Raw genomic sequence first — 22,901 nt, 5'->3', positions numbered from 1 at the left:
AAGAAAAAGTAGAGTAAAGAGGCAAAGGCCAGGCAGGCTCACAAACTTAGTGTTGAATGCGACCTGCTGTGCTCAGGTGCCGTGGCTTTGGTGGCATTTTTGGTATGTCATATACAATACCAAAAAAGCCAGCAGATATAGGTACAGCTCTGGATACAGATCTACAGATAGCATTCTAGAATTGCCAAACTGAAAGAATTCTAAACACTGTAATTCAATTCATTTTTAGATTTCCATTTTTAAAAGAGGAATGCAAATGATAATGGAAACACTGCACCTCTTTGAGAGCTCCTTTTCTAGTTACAGAATTGACACAGTAATCCAACTACAGTAACACTACTATGGGGCTTTTAATTCAAGACCTTAGAACTCAGTAGCTGAGACTTTTTCACAATAACAGGTCCAAAAGTAAATGCTCACTGTACTTGGGCAGCACTTGCCCCTTCATTACCTGCAGTTTTTGTGTGCAGGGTCGGCACATGGTACGTGATGACTGGACAGTTTGCCCACACTGTGACTTTCCTGCCCTCTACTCAGAATTCAAAAAGTAAGTTGGGATTTTTTTTTCTGTTGCAGTATTCCAATGTTTGTTCGTATTTTAGCAGCAAATGGGTCATTTGGTACTAAAAACATGTAACAGCTGGGCTGGGTGGAAGAGGAATCCCTCTTACTTGGTCGTTGCACCTAAGACACTCACAAAACATTGCTTCAAAGTTGACCAAATGATGTGGTAAGATAAAGAATTGGGCCAGTAATGCAGGGCTCCAACAGGAACAGTAATGAAGATGGATGGTGAGCTTGTGTAAGGTCTCGGCTCTGTCCAGGAAGAAGGCCTCATATGGGGGCAGGGCAGGAACACAGGCACACTAGCAATCCCCAAAACAAAATGCACATAGAATTAGGTACAGACTAAGACAGCAATAATTTTTTGTCCCTGATAATCACATGTGGCAATGGGATTGGATAACTCTGTTCCAATGTCAGGAACTCTGAAGCTGTTAAAACCTCCTCTGTTACATGTTTAAATGCTGCAAACAGCAGCAGCCTTCCTGGTGCGGTGTTAGTTCTCAAATGTTGGAAACAAACCAGCCTTTGCTCCATGTAGACAGAAGCAGCCATTGCTCTGTCCCGCACTTGCTACATAGCACTGGTCAGAACTCTGCTCTAGGCTTTGTGCCTTGGGCCCAGCTTCCTTTGAAAAATATTAGAATTAGCTTTTGACCAATTACCCTTCCTTTAAAACAGCATGTTACAGACTGAAAACATGTGTCCCATGTGTTCTGAAAGGATTAACATTGTTGATCTTATGAAAATAACTGATTGCACAGAGTACCTCAAACTAGAAGATGAGGATCATTAAATTCAGGTATGTCCTACAGTACTTTTTACTTAACAGGGCTCATTCCAGAAGACAAGAGTTTTTCCCAGTAAGGAATCTTAAGCCTGGGTCAACACCTCAGGTAACTTGAGACCCAGTTCTGCCACCTATTTGCCCTCAGGCATGCAAACACCAGTAGGTTTTCCTACTGCAACTAACCTGGTTGTTAAATTGGGCTTAAACTCGGTTTACCCCTATGACCACATTAACATCCAGAGGATGTTCTGGTTTGGAACATGTTCCTGAATACCAGGTGTGCTGGAGTAGCACAGAAAACAGTGTGAAGATCCCCGCATCATCCAAACTTCTACAGATCTATCAACAAGGGTTTAAGTGCAGGGAGAGCAAGAGGGGTACTAACTGGAAGGAGCAAATCTAAAATGCAGGTTACAGGATCTCAACATGCCTATTTAACAATCAATCCCAGGATAATAGCAACAAGTTGATAACAGCCTGAAATACTTCAAAGAATGGTATAGACAGAGCCATGCTCTCAAACACTTAGATTCAGGACTTTGTTTTTTTAAAAAATCTGGTAACTGAAGATGAGTTAACCATCGTCCTCAGTAATGTTGACATTTCAAGGCAGATTTACTAGTGTGAACAGCTTATGTGAAAATGCAGCTGTGGGTTAGAGTAGTGCACCTAAGTTCTTTTGGGAAATTTTTAGTTGATTTTATTTTTCCTGATCTGCTATCACAGTGTATCTCAGAATATGATTAACCACCTCTGCTTATTTTCAGAGCTGCCTGTGTTGGCTGGCAAGCAGCAAGGAAAACTCTATTACTACATCACACATCTTTTCCCCACAAAGGCCTGATAACAACTCCGTCACTTCTATTTTGTGATATCTGTAACTATTTAGCTTTTGATAAATTTTGTACTTTGGTTTATTGTAGTAATAAAACTGATTGATAATTCTTTCAAACAAAATCTGCATTTTATCTGCACCAAAGACGAACCACGGGGCCATCTTTTTATGTGAGTGGCAGGAAGAACCACTTCCCTACTGTTTTCTTTTTCAGTATCAGTTCTGAACTGTTACGACTATTTTCAATTAAACATTTCTTACTCTTTAATTATTCCTTTCTGGTTTTGATTAAAGATATAACTTGTACAAGTACAGGCTAGTCAAGTTTTGGAACTAAATACCTCACTGCTTTTCTGTGTCTTTACCTGAACAAAAGGGAAGTTACAGGAAAAGAGAAATGCCACATCATGTACATGAAGGAAAGACAAAACTGTGGAGTAAAGGAAGGAGACAGGACAGAACACTCCATGAACTTAACCAAAGCTTTAAAAGAGTTCTGTGAAACATTTTATTGTAATTTTATGTGCTGCTTAATTTCTATAATGTACAAATAGGCCATTTATATATGGGGTTTTTGCATCGTGTACTATTTACAAGGCTTCACCACATAATGTCAGGGGATTTATATTAAAAAAAAAAATGTAGTGAAGTCCTAGGAAGACTCAGCAGAAATGCCAGGTAACTAAGCATGACATTTTCAGCATGTTCATGCACCTGGTGGCTGTTGCACAAAAACAGTTATAGCTTGTAACATGTACCATGTCAAGAGTAAACACAGCAGGACATCGTGTAAGCACAAGAGCTACAGCACCTCTACAAGAGGAGCATTTTCAACGCACTGGTTCTGCTTTCTCAGTTGCAGCACTGGATCTGTTTCATGTTCTTGCCAGAAGTTAGATAAGCAAAGCTGTGTCCAAAGCAAGATTTTACTCTAAATGTCTTGTTTTCTCTTTTCTTTTCCCTTCTTTTTTTGTTGTTTCTTCATTTTTCTCTTTTTTTGTCAGCTTGGAGGACTTCACCTTTTTTTGCTACAAACAGAAATATACAGTTTAAAATCCAACTGCAATTTGACAAAAGTTTCAGTCTAACTGTAGTCAGTGTTAAGGAAAAAGCCACCTCTTTCCCTCCCCTTTCAGGTGTGAAGTTTCTAAATGCCATGGAGAGTACAGGCTACAAATATTCAGTCTTACGGGCTGACCACAGTTCCCCATTTGGTGATACCTACCAAAGGTATTACTAGAATTGTCATCTGTGGTAAACACAGGCACAGGCCTGTGGCTGCTCCTTGCCACTGGCACCATCCTCACCAACACTTAAAATATTACTAAGTTTTGGAATTGAATGCAGAACTCATAGATTTGGAGTGATATCTCACTTTGGTCCAACCTAAGACAACGACTGGAAGTAACTTAGACTTTTCCACACTACCACCAGTTAAAAATTCAGAAGGTGAGAGATTATATATTTAATATCTACTACGATTTTTTTCTTAATTCATTCAGATGATGTTAAAAGTCACAGAAAGGTAACTAAAAACAAAAAAAGTCCCAGCACTTCAGTGGGGTCATTTAATACTGAGGAAATCAAATCACCTTAATCATTGCATCACTGTCAACAGTATCTTGCTCATCCTCATCAGACTGCATCTCTTCCACATTCAAGTCTTCGCTCAGATCTAAAGTCACTGCAGATCCCGACTGCCTTTTAGATGCCTTGACAGAACTAAGTGAATATGGAGTCAGATGTGCCTCTTTGTTGTAGGCACGTGTCAAAGCTGCTTTGACCTGTCAGGGTGGAAGAAAGGAAACTGAGCATCAGTTTAGGAACTGTAGATTGTAAGCTAACCAACTTACCTGGAGATTCCATATCAAGTTTCCTTTGGAAAGATGGACCAAAGATACATAGAAGGGGACACTCTCAAAAGGACACAAAAAGCATTTAAGAGCTGTATGGTGAAGGCTCATTTTAAGTAAGTCCCACATAATCCTCAAATAAAATGTGCACCTTCAGATGCTTCTTGCTTAGGCTTGCAATAATTTCAGCACTGTTGTTCTGCTACCACCTAAGTCACAAGTCTGCTACAATCCAAGTCACACCAGAGCCCCTTTCAGCTGCACCGTACACCTGCCAGACTAAGCAGCATTTTCAGACCAGGGGTAAACACCTGATAGTAGTGTAGGTTTAGTTACCAGCAGATTCTTCTCTTTCCCTGAGCACCTGACCAGGATGAGGGAGATCATAGTTTGTAACAGCAACTTGAGCTTAAGGTCACCGTGTACCAAGTGAGGGTCCCAACCACTGGAGTGGAGTAGCTGGGCAGTGGAGGAGCAGCACATGAAGCACCCCAGGTCTGGCAGTTCTGTCTAACAGGACTGTGAAAGGTGCAACCTGCGAGGCAGCCTCTGAATGCAGTGCCTGCTCTATAACCCAGGCAGCTGTGTGTCCCTCCTCCTTCCAGGATGGTAAGAATGGCAGGGCTGTGCCTCAAGGGCACAGACCTTACAGCCAGAGCTTGCTTGTAGAAAGGTACCAGCTTTCCCTGTCCTTCCTGTGTTCCACTTCTATATCCACCAAGACGCAACTGACTCCCAGTAATACTTTACAGCAGGAACAAAAAGTGAAAGACTCCTGAGTGAAGCACAGCCTGATTATGTTTTAGGACTTACCCCGACCTTTTAGTGGTATGTTTGACAGCTGATTCACAAAGCCTACTACCAATTACAGTTAAGCTGGTGCACCAACTTCAGCCTTTCCAAAGCACATCCATACTGTAACGATTATTCTAGGATTTCTTTTTTAAGATACAGAAGAAAACTAAAAAATTCACTGGTGAATTTTACCTTGGAATCCAGCTTTGAAAAAGGACTGGGTTTGCCTCCCCACATGCTTATTTCCATGATATTTTCAACATCTTCTTTCATCAAGCAGTAGGAGTCCATAAATGTTATAGCTTGTTGTACACCATCTGCTCCAAAGTCTTTCAAGGGCTGGACAAGTGCATCCCGCAAATATGACAAATATTCCATATTTACTGTCCTCTTGCATGTCTGAGTTCTTTTTCAAATTGAAAATAAAGTACTGAGTAAGTGAATCTGTCCAACCACCACCACTGACTTCTAAAGACAAGAACAAGTAGGTAAGAAGGCCCTCAGCAAATCAACAATCAGCTGCCTTAAGATCAAAATGCAAGCTGTACTGTGCCATTCCTTTTGCCATACCTGCACTAGGGATAACCAATGCAAGGTATTTGAACACCAAACAGCTGGGGGAAACACATCCCTAACTGAGAAACAACTTTGGGGGAAAAACAAAAAAGGCAAGGTACTTCTGATTATACTAATAGTGTTTCCAGCTTGACTGTTGTTCAAATTAAGCACTGAGAAAAGTGTCACCAACAACACAGGAGCACGTTCACAGAACACATGAACGCGTCACTTGTATGCACCAAGCACAGCAAGGAATTGATGGTAGGTAATGAACTGCACGAGAAAGAACTGTATCAGAGGAATGTCAGTACTACCTGAGACTCATGTGCATTGCCAGTTCTTGAATGATACGATCATGTTTGCCTGTGGATGAAAATTTCCCCAGCCAGCTGGGAAAGACAGGAAACTGGGACATGTAACCTCTCATCAGCTCCCCGGGGAGAACGCTGGCATAAATAGCCTGAAAAAGTAACACACATGCCAAACCCAAATCACACTGAAGTCTCATGGACACCATGACACACTGCCCTGCAGTGCACTGTCCCCAAGAAAGAGGGGCAGTCAACACAGGGCCACAGTGGAAACAGCTTATTTTAAGAGAACTCTCTCAATTGCTTGTTTCTGTTCAATCCCTCTTGGGTTACAGCTTCACCTCTTGTACCACCCTGTTCGTTACCATGATCTAAAATACCTGTGTAATTATCTGGGTTTCAAAACCCAGAAAAAAAACCCAAATATGGCCTTTTCTCATGTCCAGTTTAGAGTGCAGTCAGACAAATAGCTGACTTCACACAAACAATTGCTGTGATCTCCAGCACACAGACATGGTAAAGGAGACATTTCCAAAGAACACTGCAAATCTACATCAAGTCAGCTAGCTAAATTTCTAAGCAATTCAGCTCTTTGGACCTGTACCAGGCAGGGGGGTGACCTAGACGACTTCCAGAGGTACCTTCCAATTTCACCTACAATGCATTCTCTGATGCCAGTCATAATCCTTTAAGCACAAGTCCCGTCAGTGTTTCAGTGAGCATTAAAAGAAGCACAGTGACCAAGCTTCAGTCCTCTGTATTTTGGGACAAATCCTGCCCTGGTGAGAGGAAGGACAGAGCAGGCTTGTAACTGCACAAGTGATACATACCATGTGCTTCTATGCCTTGTGACAGTCCAACTTTTCAAAGTTTCAGAAGACTTCATTCCATGTTGCAGCATGAGCTCAACAACATGGCTATGGCAAACTCTTCTGATGACCAGTGGAACAGAGAATACCACATGAAGTATGAACTATACAGATCATATACTGAAAAACCAATTTCCACAGAACCATCTTTAACCCTGGACACTCCTTAAAGGACATAAAATAAGCGTTAAGTGCTCACCTGTGTTGGAAGAAGATTCCAGTTCTGCTTGCTACGAATCTGCTTGTCCACTATATCACCATCACATATACTATCAGCTGCTCTACTCAAGAGCACCAAGTGCTTTTTTAAATTACCTCTAGAAAAAAAATGAAGTTGACTGTATTACAAAGCAGAAATGTGCAGATAGGTTTTAGTCTGCTTTGACTCCCTGACACAAAAGCCTATGTCAGTTTAGGGCTTGGAGTAACTCACCCAGCAGCAGCCGGTTTCACATGCACGTAGTTCTCTTGTACAAAGAGAGGAGCTAGCGAATAATCATGGAAGAAAAGATCTGATTTGTCTATAAGAGACATACGAACAGCCTCCTCTCCAGTAGCAAAAACCTTCCGGACAACATCGAAAGGGCCCTAAATAAACGATATTTCAAGAAGTCAGCAGCTAGAACGTCAACACAAAAAAACACAGCACAGTATCAACAAAATTAGTATCCAGGAGCATCTTGACTCATCCGTACAAGCTCCATATTCAGTATTTCCACCCTAGAACTTCACCAGTTTAAAGAACTGTGTTTTACTTTTGATATTAAGAGAATTATCTCCTAAACAGAGGACAAAGGATGAGAAGTATGAGCTTCGTAATTACATCTTACGTAAGACACCAGTACATCAAAATATATACTCAGTCCTTGATATACTACTCTTCAACTATTTGTGGCAAATGTGATAGCACTTGGCATCTAGGCTTTAGTTCTGTGCTTCAGTTCAAAAGATGCTCATAAAAGCCTAGCAACGATATCAGAATATGACAGTAAAAGCCAAACCAGTATTTGACACTTACCAATTTGATGTCCTTTTTGGCTCTGCTGGCATCTGTTTTAGCCTCATCATAAGTCAATGATTTATCTCTTGCACACCACATATTAAGATTATGTAAAACCTGAAGAAAAAAAATTAAAATACTGTTCAAATACTTTGAAGTCAATATACATAATCTGCTATCTGAACAGTCACTGATGCTGAATGGGTACTGACCTGTCTGATGTCATGGTTTGCTGCCAGGATTATCTCTTGCATAGCAGGTGGGGGAATTTTTAAACCTTCTTTAAATGCAATAGACATCATGGCACCCTGTAATCACAATTGAGAAACTGTCACTAGAGAATTCCTACGAACTCTTCCCCCAGCAGAACATACTGACACGTCTATAAAAGAGCAGTACATATTTTTCTAAATTTTTAAAGCACATACAGCTCAAATTTTCTCTCATAAACCAAGATTTACCACTGGTGCAAAAAAGAGCATGTTCATTTAGAAAAACCCATTTTGGACATATTTTTAAGACAGGCATCTAAAATCCAAAAGGCTTTGGGAAGAAGAACTCAGACAATTAATTCCAAAAAGCAATTACTCACCGAGATGATCCATTAAGTGGTGTATCCAATTCTGAATAAACTCTGCCACATAAAAACTGAAGTTACTGATGGTAATTCAGTGCAGTCCATAAAGCCACAACCTGCTTACCTTGATCTGTTCTAGACGAGGTCTCTGAAAACGAAGATCCAAGCAGTAGTGGACCAAGGAGCGGATTTTAGGATGGTTGCGATCATTGCACATACAAATGATGGGTATCTTCGTGTGTCGGATCAAAGCAATCAGCTCCTGTAATTTAAACACATTACAATTACATCAGATAATCTGGATAATAAGAATTATTAGAATGTCATACCAAGCAGCATTAGTCCCTGCCTTAAATCAGATCTTTGACAGATTCCAGGTCCATAACACTCCTCCTGCTGCAATCACATTTCTACACAGTGCAAACCTAGCCCCCTTGCCTACTGTTTTCACTTGCTGTTCTATTCAGCTGCAAGAGATCTGCTGCCTACCCGCTTCCACTGTCTACTTCCAGCAATCATGTTTGGAACTTCCTTCAAGAAGCAATGAAGACCAATAGCCCAGAGTAGAGGTGTCCGCCTGCAGAACTAGACTAATTTCTCCACAGGCCAGTTTGACCTGGCTTATGCCCAGAAGGAGCACACAGCTTTCTGGCTGCACCCTGCCACAAAGAATGAAGAAGCAGAAAGTAAAAAGATCAGCTCATCCCTGCTCCAAGAGCTCAACCCTGAGGCTTCCATCATTTTTAGGCTTGCCAGAACAAACTTTGCCAGCTCTAATGAAGGTGAAATTCAGTTCAGTTTCATATTCCTGCAATGAGAACACCTGCATCTGAGCCAAAAATCTGTATGGCCTTCACTGTCAAAGTACTGCATGTAACCATAGGAAATCCTCAGGAGCTAAAACTGGAGCTACTAAAGAGAACAAAGGATGCTGCTGCCTATGCCACACATCAGTTACTTCAGTGTTACTGCCTATGCAAAAGAGCAACAGTCCCAGCCAGATTAATGAACCTCCCACTGCAGGTAGCTGTCACCTTAGAGGTACCTTAGGATAAATGTACCTGTTCTAAAATGCACACACTCAAGTTCATCACTCCAGGCTTCTACACAAGTATCCTTTTTCCCCCCTCTGCCAGTGCACAATTCTGACACAAAGACAGGCTTCTAAAACACATCAGACTGTACTCTGCAGAGAGTTTGTTTATGGACCATGGGTTGAGGACAGTAGAGTGGCTTGACTATTTTGTCCTATATATGGTGCTCTTGGCAATGGCATTAGCTAGGAACTACAGTGGCTTCACCTGAATCCCTCCTCTGTCTTCATTGCCTGCCATACCATCCACTTCATCCATGATCAATACATGTTTCCCGCTAACTGATGAGGATGCACCTGAAAATGAATATGGATAAGAAAATGAGATGGGAATAAAGGAGTCTTGCTTGGAGTTTTACCCAATGCTAAGTAAGGTAACCCCACCCTAGGCAACTAAGGTGGTGGCTCTGCCACTTGATCACATGAGTCTATGTTCACAGACCAGACTATAACCTCATGTCATCTTCTTAGAAACAAGACCCATGGAACAGAGGAGCAACTGCAGAGTTCCTGACTAGCTTGTACGGATTAACAACTCATTCTACGAATACCAGGACTTAATTCTAAATTGAAGAAGAAATATAACAGCTTACTACAAGAACCCATCCCTATTAGAGTGGAGTCCCTCCACCTGACAAGCAAGGTAAATTCCTAACACAGTTGTGTAATAAGGAAGCTCTGTCTTTCCTGTAACCAAACTCCTAATATAATAAAGATCTCCTTCAAACAACAGACGCACCAGAATAGAAGTCTTTGATGCTGGTGTTGTTAAGTGATTCAGCAACTACTTCCTTTAGACTGTTCTTGCTGCGAGTGTCACTGGCATTCAGCTCCACGTAGCTATACCCCAGTTCCTGGTCCAAACACAAACCACACAAAAAGTGAGAACACAGATCAGTGAAAAATCATACAGATTTGATTCCTTTCTCGCCTTATACTCCTTTTCTCTGGCACTCCAAAAATATTTATAACCATATGTGGAACAGATAGGCCCCAAAGAGATTATTTTTTTTTGTTGTTTGTTTTTGTGGTGGGGTTTTTTGGTTGTGTTTTTTGGTTTGTTTGTTTTTGGTTTGGGTTTTTTGGTTGGTTGTTGGGGATTTTTTTGTTTGGTTGGTTTTAGTTTTGTTTTAATTGAGGGGAATGGGGAAGCATTGAAGTCAGTGGCACATACTAAGTTTTGGAAGATGAACAGAACTGCCAGCAGGGATAGAAACAGAGCTAGGAGTCAAGGCCGGCTAAATTCCATGCTCCATATTTCCAGCTGCATAACAAAGAAACATACCACATGGCTCTGAAAGCTGCAGGAAAGAGAAGCTTTTAACTATTTAACCAATAGGAGACACATGGCTCCCCTAGCAGCACTAACATTTCAGTCAGTCCCTGACACAACTAATGCCAGCTGTTCCTTTATCAGCAAACTCTCCTGCAAGAGGCAGCCAGAACACAGAGAAATGCTCTGCAGAGTCCTGAGGCAGCTGAGAGCAAGCCAGGCAGGAAACCAGAAACAGAAAAGACCATGCTTTGAGAAAAAAATGAGCCCAAGACAGCACATTCCCCTTTTCTAAAGTTCTAGGTGTAGCATCAACTTGTTGCCACAAAGCTCCAAGGCATGTGGGAGGGAGGACAAGGGCAGGTTGTACTGTACTCAATACAACCAATTTCTAAATTCAGATTTAGAAATGGACACACAGCCCTGTCAATTTCTCTCGCCCTAAAGCAGTATTTCAATTTAGAAATCTGGGAAATATATCTGTTAGATATATATAAACCATGACCTTAGGCTTTCAAAAAGCTTGCCAGAATTTGACTCCCACTAAATTTAGTGCAAATATCCTCCGACTTGCAGAAGTAGTGCTGAATGCTCAGTTTTGGAAAACTATCTCCAATTGTTCAACATACTGTGATATGCTTCCTCTCAATGTAACAAAGAAATGCAGCCAGCCATTGGTGTACCTTCTCACCTCAGAGCTGATAAAGGTATCTAAACAGCCACATACTTTCACCTGTAACCCTGTTCTGAGCAGGTGCAACTTGGCTGAGAGCAGACTCTGGTCATTCAGAGCACACCCACATGCACACTGTATCTGTATCCAGGTACAGAATTAATATGTAACACAGAAATGCTGGGAACAACCATTACTATGAACTCACCTTACAAACCAAAGCAGCTGTAGTAGTTTTACCAACTCCAGGTGGACCAGAAAGTAAAGCTGCTTTAAAACTTGTCCCATCATCTTTGCTTCCAGTTTTACTGGGTTTTGCTATTAAAAAAAAGATTTCAGGTTTTACCTAGGTATGTAATTATAAAACAAACTGCATGCTTCTAGAGGTATCAAGCATCATTGGAATTTTTCCTCATTTAAGGCCTGGTAAGAACATCCAAAGATGCATACACAGCTGCATCATAACCACTTTGGGAAAAGCAGCTTAAAACAGCTCACAGTTTATGATTTGGAGTGATTTTTGAACTGAAAAATACTAAAAAGTGCTATAAATGTAATACAACTATTTCAGCACTTTCCTCACAACCATATCATATACATAAAAAACCAAAACCACCACCAAACCCACACACCACCACAAACAAATTAAGCCAAACCCCAAACACACCACACACAAAAACCCCACTACCCACTACTGCTGAACCAAAACCCTATTTTAAACCTGTCTGTCTATAGGATGACAAACTGTCGACACATGCACTTGCCAGAGCCAGGACTTTGACAATTCACCCCCATGCATGACAGCAGCCCTTTAGACCTGCTGTTATCCTGTATCTTCACCATTGGCAGTGCCTAACCTACTTCCTCTTGCTGAGGAAGAAATAATAGGCTCAACACAAGGCCATTTTTAGATACATCACACATAGGATATTCTGGGGTTTTTTGTAAAAATGAAACCTAACACTTGGGGAAAAAAAACCCTTTTGAAACACATTTTTCTGCTCTTTTTTGAGGTGGGGAGGTGGGTAGTACATGAACAACTACTTGACCAAAAAACTCAGGCTCAACTGCTGCTAAAAATGCATCCAGCTGCAGCCTTATTCCCAATTTCTAGAGCTGCTCTGCTACCACCAATGCCCTCACTGGTCCAGGGACGCAAGCAGCATGACTAGCGTGGAAGAATACAGAGAAAAGTTAACCAGGCCAGTCACCTTGTCCATCTTCCAAGGTATTCTTGTGCCAATTTCTGAGCCATCGGAGCAGTTTATTGGCACAGCTTTGCTCACCCTGCTGTCCAATAATTGCCTTAAGAGATACAGGCTTGTATTTATCTACCCATAACAATTTCTCTGTACCATCTTCATTAACCTCAGAAACCAAGTTCCCCTTAGGTTTTGGGGCTTCTTTCTCCTCTACTGTGTGATGTTTAAAGTCCGTAAGCTTTCGAATAGCAGTGGTTTCTCTCTTGACAGATCTGGCAGTATCTCCTTTTTCAGGAGTAGACTTGTACTTATTATTAGCTTCCCTTTTATAGGGGCTAAAATTTCTTTTTCCAGCTTCAGTTTTCTGAGGTGTCTTTTTAGGTCTTGACTCCACTTTCTCTGCCTTAGGAAAATGAAAGTAAAAAAATTAAAAATAAATTAAAGAAAAAAACATGCAGTAAATAAACAGCATATTTATTTACACAATTACAGGAGTGCTTAGAAAGTGACAAAGCTTATGTATTGATTAAAAAAGTTTCAAGAGCAGATATAGAAATACTCTCTGAGAAATAAAGCACTGCTAAACACAACGTCACCGGGTTCTGTAGCACAACCCACAAAAAAGAGGCAGCAAGTGTTCTGGTCATTCCAAAAGCAGTCCCCTTACTCACAAAGCCTGAAGCATTATACAATGCTGAACTGACTGTCAGGTTGGAACAAGTGGGTCAGACATCCATGAAGCTCTTGCAAACCAACATTTGAGGGAGTTATTCAACCCAAAGCAATTTAAAGGGAGTGAAAGTGATCAGCTAATAAGCTTAGAGTTGCTTTTCCCTAGGACACTACTAATGGTATCTTTGCATAAATAAGTCATGTCTGTACTGAATGCACCACATGTTAGCGCTAACACAGATTTTAGTAACATTGTATCAGCCACTACAACCTAAATTTAAATGTGCACAAAAAACTCGTTACCTCTTCTTTGGTATTGCCTGAAAAAATTACTATTTTTAGATCAAGTACCACAAAAAGACAAGATCTGTTATGTATACACATAGTTTACATATCCCTGGGCCTGTCTGGGTACCACATGGTATCAGTCACAATTATTTATTCCAAAGAATTAACAAATACTTATTGTTTAAACCTGATACCATCTGGGGAGATGCAATTACCTGCTCTGTCAGGTACCTAAAATGCAGAATAATGTCAGAGTGGGAAAATAACCTATAGCTCCCAAGCAGAGTCATTTGTCTCAAGCACAAACAAAAAATTTTCACTTTTAACCTGAAGGTCAAACTGATGATTGTGGTGTTACTATTACTGGAACAGAAGACAAACTTCTTTCAACCAAAACCAAACCAAAGCAAAAAAAAACCCTAATCCCCTAAGTTTATTATAAACATACCTCTGTTTCAGCTGCCAGCTCATATTTGGACTTTTTGCCTGGCATAGTTCGAATAAGATCAAACAGACCATCCTCATCAATAACTTTTGTACCTAAAGTTGATGCCTGGAGCAAAAGAAAGAATTAAATGTATAGTCAAGTTACATTAGGATTTACATAACTCATTTCAAAGTATTTTCCAGTAAAAACTATGACTAGGAACACAAGAACAACAAGAGTTTATATTTTATATATATATATATGCATGTGTATGTATGCACAGAAGTAAAAACAAAACAAAGCTGTAAGCCACTCAGCAACTTTTCATTTTAAAAATGCACTTTATTGTTAGTACTGCTTTCTGTTGGCAGGGATACTGGAAACTCCTATTTGAGATGGGAACAATTCAGTTTCGCTTTGCCTTCGGCAGGCACAGGACGCACTCACCTTCTCACGTTTGGACTGGCCGCAGTCTCGCCCCATCACCAGGTAATTTGTCTTCTTGCTGACATTGCCAGTTACTTTGCCTCCGTAACGTTCAATCAGAGACTTGGCCTCATCTCTTTCAATGCACTCCAGAACACCCGTAATTACAAATGTCAGGCCTTCCAAGCAGTTTTCAGCTCCCTAAGAACCAGAGAATTGCAGAAAATGCCATTACTGATGCAATTCTACCAAACAGCTCTTAACCATCAGCTTTTATAACCCTCTACCATGTCTAGCACCCTATGAAATTTTACAAAGATGACTATCATACCTAACTAGGTACAGTTCTAAAAGTTCAAAAGCCATTAATGGGAATAACTACCAACAAAACTTCACACATTGTTTACCTGACTGATTGATCATAATTGTAGCACTCTGTGCTTCAAGCATAGTATGTCATTCAAATTAGTGACAGCAATCTTCAACTTTAAGACCAGTAACTATTTTTGATCATCTGACTTCCTAAACCAAGTTCTGAATACAAATTCTTTAGTACACTTCCTTACATTTAGACACTGCTTTGCATTACAATTTAGGTTTTTCCAACACATGCTTCCTACTGGAAAAAAAATATCAGTCTTGAAACAGTTTAGTTAATACTTGTTAGACCACTTACAGCAGTAAGTCTATCAAACACTCCACTCTATATAAAGAATCCTGCTGTTGCCAACCTTACCTGAGGTATCTCTTTGGAACCCAGTGCTTTCGGACCCTCACGATTAAGGAAGCTTCGGTAAGCTTGGTAGTTTCGCTTCTTTTCAGAGTCCTCGGGACTTATAGACTGGGTCAGGAGAGGGGAAAAAGAATTAATATACATATTAGATATATGAAAACAGCAAAATAAAACCAAGCATCACAGTTTAAGACATTTTCACGCACCAAAGGAAAAGCAAGGTCTAATGCTTGTTTTTAATCTATTAATATGCAATACTGAAGCTTGCTTTTGGTGTTTGTGTTTTGAGGTATTTTTTTTCTTGTTCCTTTTAAAAATATTTCAAAATCCTAAGTGTTTGAAAAATATGTACTCACTGTTTATTGTCAAGTTTCTGTAGATTTTTCTGCTGCACATGTACATGCTCACTTAACTCAAATTGTCACTTTAAATTCACATCCTATTTAATCTGCGATCTCCACTTACACAGAAGTAGAAATACTATGAAATAGACTTTAAGAGACGCTTAAGCTTCTTAATCAATAAACAACTGTTAAAAACTCACTTCAAAAGGAGGTGCAAGCTCTCCCTTCTAATTACAACTGCTATTTAATTATCAAAATGGGGTACTTTATACTGTATTATTAAAAAGTACATTTTAATGTTGCCAATAACTAACCGTGTTCGTAAAATACAGTTACCGAATCAGATAAAAATACTAAATTATATTCCTACACAACGTATCAATAGTAGGAAAAAATAGGAGACTGGGGCGAGAAATACAAATCCCTGAACAATGCCACCTATCATTCTAACCACAGATCAAGGTCACCATGTTAACATCAGTAAGTTTTTACTCACTAAGTAAGTGTCAGAATTTCTGCATTCTGTGTTTTCCAGCAAAGTTAAACATGAAAAAGTACAGAACTGATTTTGCAGTGTACCTGCACACCTTAATGAGCATTAGAGAACCTCAGGTCCTTCATGTGTTTAATTTACACTTTTCCAGCTAATTTTTTCCCCATAGTTTTACAACTGCTGTAAGGAAAGAACTTACAGCCTTACCAGAATTCAAATCCTTAAAAGCCGCCCAGGAGATTGAAAGTACCAAGTTACAACAGTGACACCCATAATAAATGAAAACTATTATCCTGCAAACTCCACCAAGACATCTAAATTAATTTTGACAACTCCTACCTCAGTCTTCTTGGGAGAGACTTTCTCCTTCTTTGGTGGTGTCCTCTCTTCTTTCCCCAAAGCCGCTTTTTCTCTCGATAGTGAATTTTGAGCACCTCTTTCTTTTTCAGCAATCTCTTTCAACTGTTCAGATTTATTTTGACGCTTTGCAGAATAATTCTTGGCTGCACCAGCTGAGTCTGTTGCCTTCACTTGAAAGGAGGCAGACGGAGAAGAGCTCATATATAAAAGTGTATCTCATTAATATTATAAGTTAGTGGAATGCTTTTCAGTTTGTGTCCTACCTCTTTCTGACTGCTTATATCCTGCTGTCCTATTAGGGCTGCTACTGATGCTCAGTACTGTTTGCTCTCCTTCTGTATCTTTCCGAGCCTAAATAAACACACAATGCCAAAGTCAGGGATGTGTGTCCCAAGCTACCACTGGGACACAGCAACACACTTCACTTAATTGTGACTAGAACTTAAGACACCATTCCAACAGAGGCATCCAGCACACACTGTCTGATCAGGCAGGACACCCTTTACTGAGAGAGGAAAAGCCAGGAGGGAGGTATAAAAGTGAGTATGCTATTTCCATGAAAACATTTTCTTGCTGTTTTTAATGCATTTGTATGGCAGTCTCAAAACAAAGGTGTCTAAATAAGAACACTCCCAGCAATGTAATTCCAAAAAGCTTAAAAAGAATTCAACCTTTTTCTTCTGCGGTGTTTCATCCAACATGGCCAGAGTTCTAGCAAATTCTTCATCTTCATGCAGCTGTCTCTCCAGCTGAAATTGAAAAAACCAAGATTTTTAGGTTCATGCCAAACAAGTTCTAACTCTAGTATATTTTTTAGAAACTCTAAGCAAGCACATAGCCAGAAAAAGGTGTTCTACCAGAGGCAAATAAATTTCTGGAAATGGCACTGAAGAATTATTTGTTTCCCCCAGAAGGCAAGACTAGTTACATCTAGTGAGAAAAATGGGTTTGTTGCACTGAAAACATTACTGTGCCTGTATAAGCTGTATTCAAAGGAGTTTTTTCTCGTATTTTTTATTGTTGTGTACCCTTTTGTTTTAAAAAATCAAATTTCGAAGGAAGCACTTCATAACAAACAGCCTGCAAGAAGATACAACCTGTTGGCTTTATCAAAGGCAGTCCCAAAAGACAAGTAGTAACAATGCCTGTTAAAAATTATGACGTGGTCCAGAATGAATGTTTTATTTTCATTTACTACTAGCAACATAGATATTAAAAAAAAAAAAAAAACCTGTCAGTTTTGGAGAATTTAACTACTGCTCTTAGCCCTGCTCTTAGTGTCAGTTCTATATACTTCAGGGAAACAAATATACTTTAACTTTGTATTATTTATACTCATACAACTGATTTTCTTTGACAGAAGAACCAGTAAGAACAAACAGTACACGTGACATCTGTGAAAGTTATTTATTAGTTGTAAAAAAACCTCACCAAAATCAGTTTGGTTTCATTTTTATTTCACCTAACAACATAAACATGACATCTCCAGTGGTAACTGATCCTTTGGTTACCTTTCCTGTCCAAGATGGTGTTTTGGGGAAAACCTTTTCTATTCCTGCCAATAAATATTGACCATTGTTTCAACAAGAGAACAACAAAAATACTTTCACAATTGAAATCTGACATGCCATGCTCTGGATCCCAATAGATGACTATAAAACCAGTATGCCACAGGCACTGTCTGTATGTGCTTGTAACAGTGAAATGCATCTACCTTCCTGTGTATAGTGAGAAAGAAAAAGGGCAGTGACCACCAAATGCAAACCAGACTGAGGCAGACATACATCTGATATAAAGTACTTTGATGTACAGAAACTCTGACTGTTATAGGTAAGATTAGTTCAAATGAAAGACATCATCTTATTTTTCCTGACAGGTTGTTTAACTTTCTAATAGGTTGAAGCGGGATTCGTTTATTTTCATCCTTACCTTCAGAGGTGTAGATTTGTCTGCACAATCTACTTATTTCAGATAATACTCAATATTTCAAATATATGTGGGAAATCAAATTTTCCCAAAAGCAAGTAAATATGTGTAAGTGTACCTTTCCCTCATATTAGTACTGATTCAAATAGAAAAGTTTAAGACATGTGAGGGTCATTCACATTCTTCTCAAGTAGAAGAAAATTTGGAAGACAAGTAAAACACATCATGGATGGCAATGACTTTCAATTTTTCACTCCAGAGAATGAAAAAAAATAAAACACCATCAAAACACTACCAAAACATGAGGAAGCAGAAAGTGAATTCTGTGTGAAAGGCAGGCTTACTATAGGTATATCAGCTGCACAGACAGAAAAAGTCTGAATAGAGAGAAAATAAGATTAGAGTGACACATTCTATTTACATAACTAAAATAATGCCTATAAAAATAACTGTATAACCATACTTGCACATATTGATGAATTTTATTACACTTGTATCTTGGGGTGACGTTATGATGTGTATCCCCTATCGCCTGCTCTATGCCCAGACATGAATCGTGTGCCTTTCTGTAGCTTTAAGGCAGACCTTTAAGAGGCGGGGGAAGCCGGTGGAATTCCTTTGGCACTGCGTTCAAAACCAGAGATAAACTCGCTGGCTTCTCCTGCCCAGCTGCTCCGCTTCTGCAGCGGAAGGAGAACTACGTTCCTTTTGCTTTCCAGCTAGCTTCTTTGTTCATTAGCTAAAGCAAGGAGTTTTTCCTGGGACTTTGGCGGCTGCTTCTTCTCTTCTGGACTGCTCAGAACACCAGAGTATCACAACCCCACTGGGAGGGCTTTCCACCGAGGCCCAGAGCAGGCCCTGCTGAACCCCAGCTCCAGAGAGGAGAAAACGACACCCACAAAGGACTCGGAAATCTACCCAGGTTCTCTTCACAGCAAGAGGTTTTAGTATTTAGCATTATTCTTTTCCTGTGCCTGCATGCACTGTTAAATAAATAACTTTTTTTCCTTTTTCACTTTCCTCCGAGGAATTTTCTTTCCAAACCTGGTGGGGGAGGGATAGCTGAAAACCTGCCTTCTTTGAAGGGGACGTTCCTCCCACAGCATTTCCCTTAATTTGACTCAAACTGGGAGAACTTACTTATAGCATACCTGGAAAGTCCATCTCAATTTCTTAAGGAAAAACAATTTTAAGTTAAACAAACTGCTCTTGATATAGAGCATTAAATATGTAAAGCTTTTACCTCTGAATCTTCTTCAAGCTGCAGTTGCCTAGCAATGGCCTCATCATCTAGTGTGCTATCTCTGCTTTGTGAAGGCTGTATTAAAGAAAAAAAGACCAACCATTCAGTTACCCTATTACTGTGTCAATTACAGTAATTTAATATGTACAGATTACTTCTGTATGCTTCTAGAAAAGGACTGTGAATGAGACATACAACATTTAATTTCTAGCTCTCCAACTTAAACACTATTAAACAAGGCTATTTTCAAGGGATTTTATTATTCAAAACAAGACCATGCTATAATACAAACATCTCATTTCTTCAAACAATGCTGAACATCTCTGAAGCTATCACAGTTGGCTCACTTGGAAAATAAATCAATAACTACCCTGGGAATTTTTAATTTCCTCCATACTTTACTTGGTACTTTATTATTCCATGAGCATGTGTGCGCCATAAAGCTTGGGAAAACAACCTTCTTCCTCTCCTGTCTGCCCTCCACCCTCAAATATAAGCTATCCCTTCCATTCACTAACCTCAGAAAACTTAATGAATTTCCAGAAAAGTCACTTGAGAAGAGGCAATAAAGAAAACACTACCTTCAACTTTGTGCTATCTTATGAACATGGCAATGCTACTCTGAACTTGTATTTGAGGACTTGACGTGCACACACGTATCATCAGAGCTCAACTTCTGTTTGAGTGATCATTACTAAGTAACATGAGGTAGAGCAGCAGTTAAGTACTGCCTTGCAGTCACCAAACTGTCCATTTTGATCTGCCTTCAGACACACAAGCAGCCTAAAGAACATCATCAGTACTCACCTCTTTCCTTTTACTTGCTACCAGTTTCTTTTCTGACCGTTGGACACTCGTTGTCCCAAAGTAATCAAGTGCAGAGGTGGGAGTCTGTTTCACTGGAGACAGGGGCTTGCTTTTAGCTTGTGGTTTGACCTCTCCTTTTTTGACAATATTTGTTCCTGGACAGCCAACGGCTGATGTCCCATTCTCCTTCGGTTTCAGGGAAATTCTTCTATTGACAAAATCATCCTCTTCATCTAAACACAAAGAGAATTCCATTACTTCTGGTAAACAGAACTGAGAGAAAATCCCCCAAAATGAGCATTAGACACAGTAAAAAAGCAGCGGAAAGACTTGAGAGGAACAGAAACAGAGGCAGTTTTATTTGCATGCCTCTAACTGAAGTCTAGTTTTACTTTTCTCAAACTAGAGATATTTTAGACACTCATCTCAGCATATCATAAACACAGATTGTTCTAAACATCTGTTTTTTAACAGAACTTAAACTGACAGCATTATCACAAAAACATGTTCATTTTCCAGCAACCCCTAATTTAAGTCCCCATATTTCTTTTCATACAAAAAATTGTTTTCTTACCACTTCCCTAAGTTTAGAAGATGTTTTATGTCTGTCATCTCTTATTTTTGTTGTATTCTAGACAAAGATGGAGGGAAACAATTATTTTTTGTTTCACCTGTTCTCAACAGATGGCAGTGTTTTAGAGTGTTACAGGCATCAGCCAGAACTTCCTGCTACTGAACACTTACAAGGCAGAATACAATGAGAACCAAGCAGGATTCCACCTATTCCTTCGAGAGAAAGCTGAGAGAGGGAAAAAACTAACACAAATGTGCATCTGTAAGGGGGTAAATTGGTTCAGCAGTTAAATTGAAAATGCCTAAGGATAAAAATTTATCCATGAGAAAGTGGCATTTTAGCCAACTCAATTCACAAAGCAATATATGGAAGAGAAAATTCAAGCCCAGACCCCCAGCTGACAGCAGCAAGTTTTACACAAAGCTAAAAGCTTTGCTATTCTCAACACAATTTATTTTCCCGATGCAGCAGTAAATCTCTTACTGCCATTTAGCTCAATTTAACAAACTATGACATATCAGGGAGATTTGGACTCTAGATGCTTAAGACTCCTAATTTATGATAGTTTCAAGTCTGAATAGGAGATTGCTTATCTCATAAACAATTTCAATAATATTTTTGGTTCTTTCAAATTTTTCAGTTTAACAAAAAAATACATTTGCAGGAGTAAAATATACTGTTACTGGAAATCAGCAATTAATACAGGTGTAATTACATCTATCTGTCAACTGCTTGATGCTAAAAATGAATTGTTACTTATCATTATTGTTAGCAGAAGATCTGTATGCAATTTTGATTTTTTTCATTATTCACTTATAACCATAAATAGCAACAAAACCCAACGGGATATTGCTTTCTCTCAAGTAGAAAGCAGCAGAGTAAATACAATTAGATTCTAATTTAAAAACATACAGACTCAAGTCATTTATGAAGCCAGTACTATGTATTATCAATAGTCAGAACTTGGCTCTAATTATATTGTTCCAAGAAATTACAGGATTAGAAGCATTTATTGACTGCAAGCAGTGGCGGAAGACAAACGAGACTCACTCAGGAACAGTCATTGATAAATGTAAATAAAGAAAAGGGAGAATGAGAACACGGAAGTGGTCATTAGGAGACAAAACCAGCCTCATTCTATTAAGTGGGTTTCAAAAGAGGCTTTAGGGGACTGACACTCAGGCTATAGTTTCATCCCAGGTTCAGGAAATTCATAACCACATCGCAAATTCACCTGATCTCCAGGCACTTCCCTTATTTCAAGTATGATGAACACCAACTTTTTCAGTAAAACCTTAACACTTCTTCCTCGAAACAAACTGTTCCCACACACCTACTGCCACAGAAGTGAACAGCAAAGTTAATCAGCTGCACACTTCCAGTCTCCTTACAAGCATGTAGGCAACTTTATTTACAACTTTGAAAATGCCAAGAAGAGTACTACTATTGCTGCTGCACTATTCTCAACACATGACTTGTAAAAGGAAGAAGATATGTTCTTTTTCATACAAGCAAGTTAATAATTTGTGGGAAAATACAAGTAAAAATTTGGATTTTAACTTGTAAAAATTGTAGATTAATTGCATTCTTATAGCAATTACTGGGCAAACCTTGAGATAGCCTTATACAGGGGCATGGACTTCACCAAGAAACAGGAATCAATTTCATCATCAACTAGGTGACTTTTCTGTTGTAAAACCTTTCTACAGCAGAACATGACTATTCCAATAACAGTATTTCCTGCTTACATTGATCCATTTTCGTGTGTTACACAATGAAAAAATATCCTGAACATACACTTCTTTTTTTTGTCCCCCAGGATCAGCTCAGAACTACAAACACAAGTAAATATATTTTAGCTGAGGCTTCTGGAAATCAAGTACATGTGACAAAGGGAAAGCTAATCATGTGATCAATGGAACACACACGCAGTGACAATCAGGAGATTGCTTTTAATTATTTTGTATGCAAACACTACACATGAAGCAGGGATCTATTATGCCAGGCAATGTAGGAGGACAAACTTCCCTAGCAACGAACAATATAATCCTGAGGGTTTTAAGAGCTATTCCGTGACACTAAAGCACAGCTGGCTTTTATATACCGTTCCAGCAGTACCACAATTATGTTAATACATCAATGCCAGCAGGTCACTTGTAACTGTTTGCTAGTCCTCTTCCTCTTTCCTATCCTCACCCTTTCTCAAAAGAGTTTC

At 39.4% G+C, this 22,901-nt stretch overlaps 2 protein-coding genes across 3 annotated transcripts in view; one reads left to right on the top strand and one right to left on the bottom strand.

Annotated features, from left to right (window-relative positions):
• Positions 1-2,460, top strand: part of WDR19 (WD repeat domain 19) — a 39,484-nt gene extending 37,024 nt beyond the window's left edge. The window contains exons 35-37 of the mRNA XM_039551290.1: positions 471-547; positions 1,246-1,366; positions 2,122-2,460. Of these exons, the coding sequence (XP_039407224.1) occupies positions 471-547; positions 1,246-1,360 (192 nt within the window). The 3' untranslated portion in view covers positions 1,361-1,366; positions 2,122-2,460. The remainder of the gene's footprint in view (positions 1-470; positions 548-1,245; positions 1,367-2,121) is intronic.
• Positions 2,461-2,679: 219 nt separating this feature from the next.
• Positions 2,680-22,901, bottom strand: part of RFC1 (replication factor C subunit 1) — a 34,257-nt gene continuing 14,035 nt past the window's right edge. For both annotated transcript variants that reach the window (XM_039551293.1, XM_039551294.1), the window contains 21 exons: positions 20,113-20,345; positions 19,306-19,380; positions 16,808-16,885; positions 16,400-16,487; positions 16,116-16,306; positions 14,943-15,047; positions 14,228-14,407; positions 13,802-13,906; positions 12,403-12,796; positions 11,400-11,509; positions 9,985-10,099; positions 9,454-9,542; positions 8,277-8,414; positions 7,788-7,883; positions 7,594-7,692; positions 7,009-7,163; positions 6,775-6,892; positions 5,710-5,855; positions 5,030-5,243; positions 3,782-3,973; positions 2,680-3,217 (listed from right to left, as the gene is read on the bottom strand). In XM_039551293.1, coding sequence (XP_039407227.1) covers positions 3,116-3,217; positions 3,782-3,973; positions 5,030-5,243; positions 5,710-5,855; positions 6,775-6,892; positions 7,009-7,163; positions 7,594-7,692; positions 7,788-7,883; positions 8,277-8,414; positions 9,454-9,542; positions 9,985-10,099; positions 11,400-11,509; positions 12,403-12,796; positions 13,802-13,906; positions 14,228-14,407; positions 14,943-15,047; positions 16,116-16,306; positions 16,400-16,487; positions 16,808-16,885; positions 19,306-19,380; positions 20,113-20,345 — 3,023 coding nt within the window. In that variant the 3' untranslated portion in view covers positions 2,680-3,115. The remainder of the gene's footprint in view (positions 3,218-3,781; positions 3,974-5,029; positions 5,244-5,709; positions 5,856-6,774; positions 6,893-7,008; positions 7,164-7,593; positions 7,693-7,787; positions 7,884-8,276; positions 8,415-9,453; positions 9,543-9,984; positions 10,100-11,399; positions 11,510-12,402; positions 12,797-13,801; positions 13,907-14,227; positions 14,408-14,942; positions 15,048-16,115; positions 16,307-16,399; positions 16,488-16,807; positions 16,886-19,305; positions 19,381-20,112; positions 20,346-22,901) is intronic.

Source organism: Corvus cornix, chromosome 4, assembly GCF_000738735.6.
Source record: "Corvus cornix cornix isolate S_Up_H32 chromosome 4, ASM73873v5, whole genome shotgun sequence".
Taxonomy (NCBI): Eukaryota; Metazoa; Chordata; class Aves; order Passeriformes; family Corvidae; genus Corvus; species Corvus cornix.
Note: the sequence above shows the minus strand (reverse complement) of the source record. Positions and strands in the feature narration are given on the sequence as shown.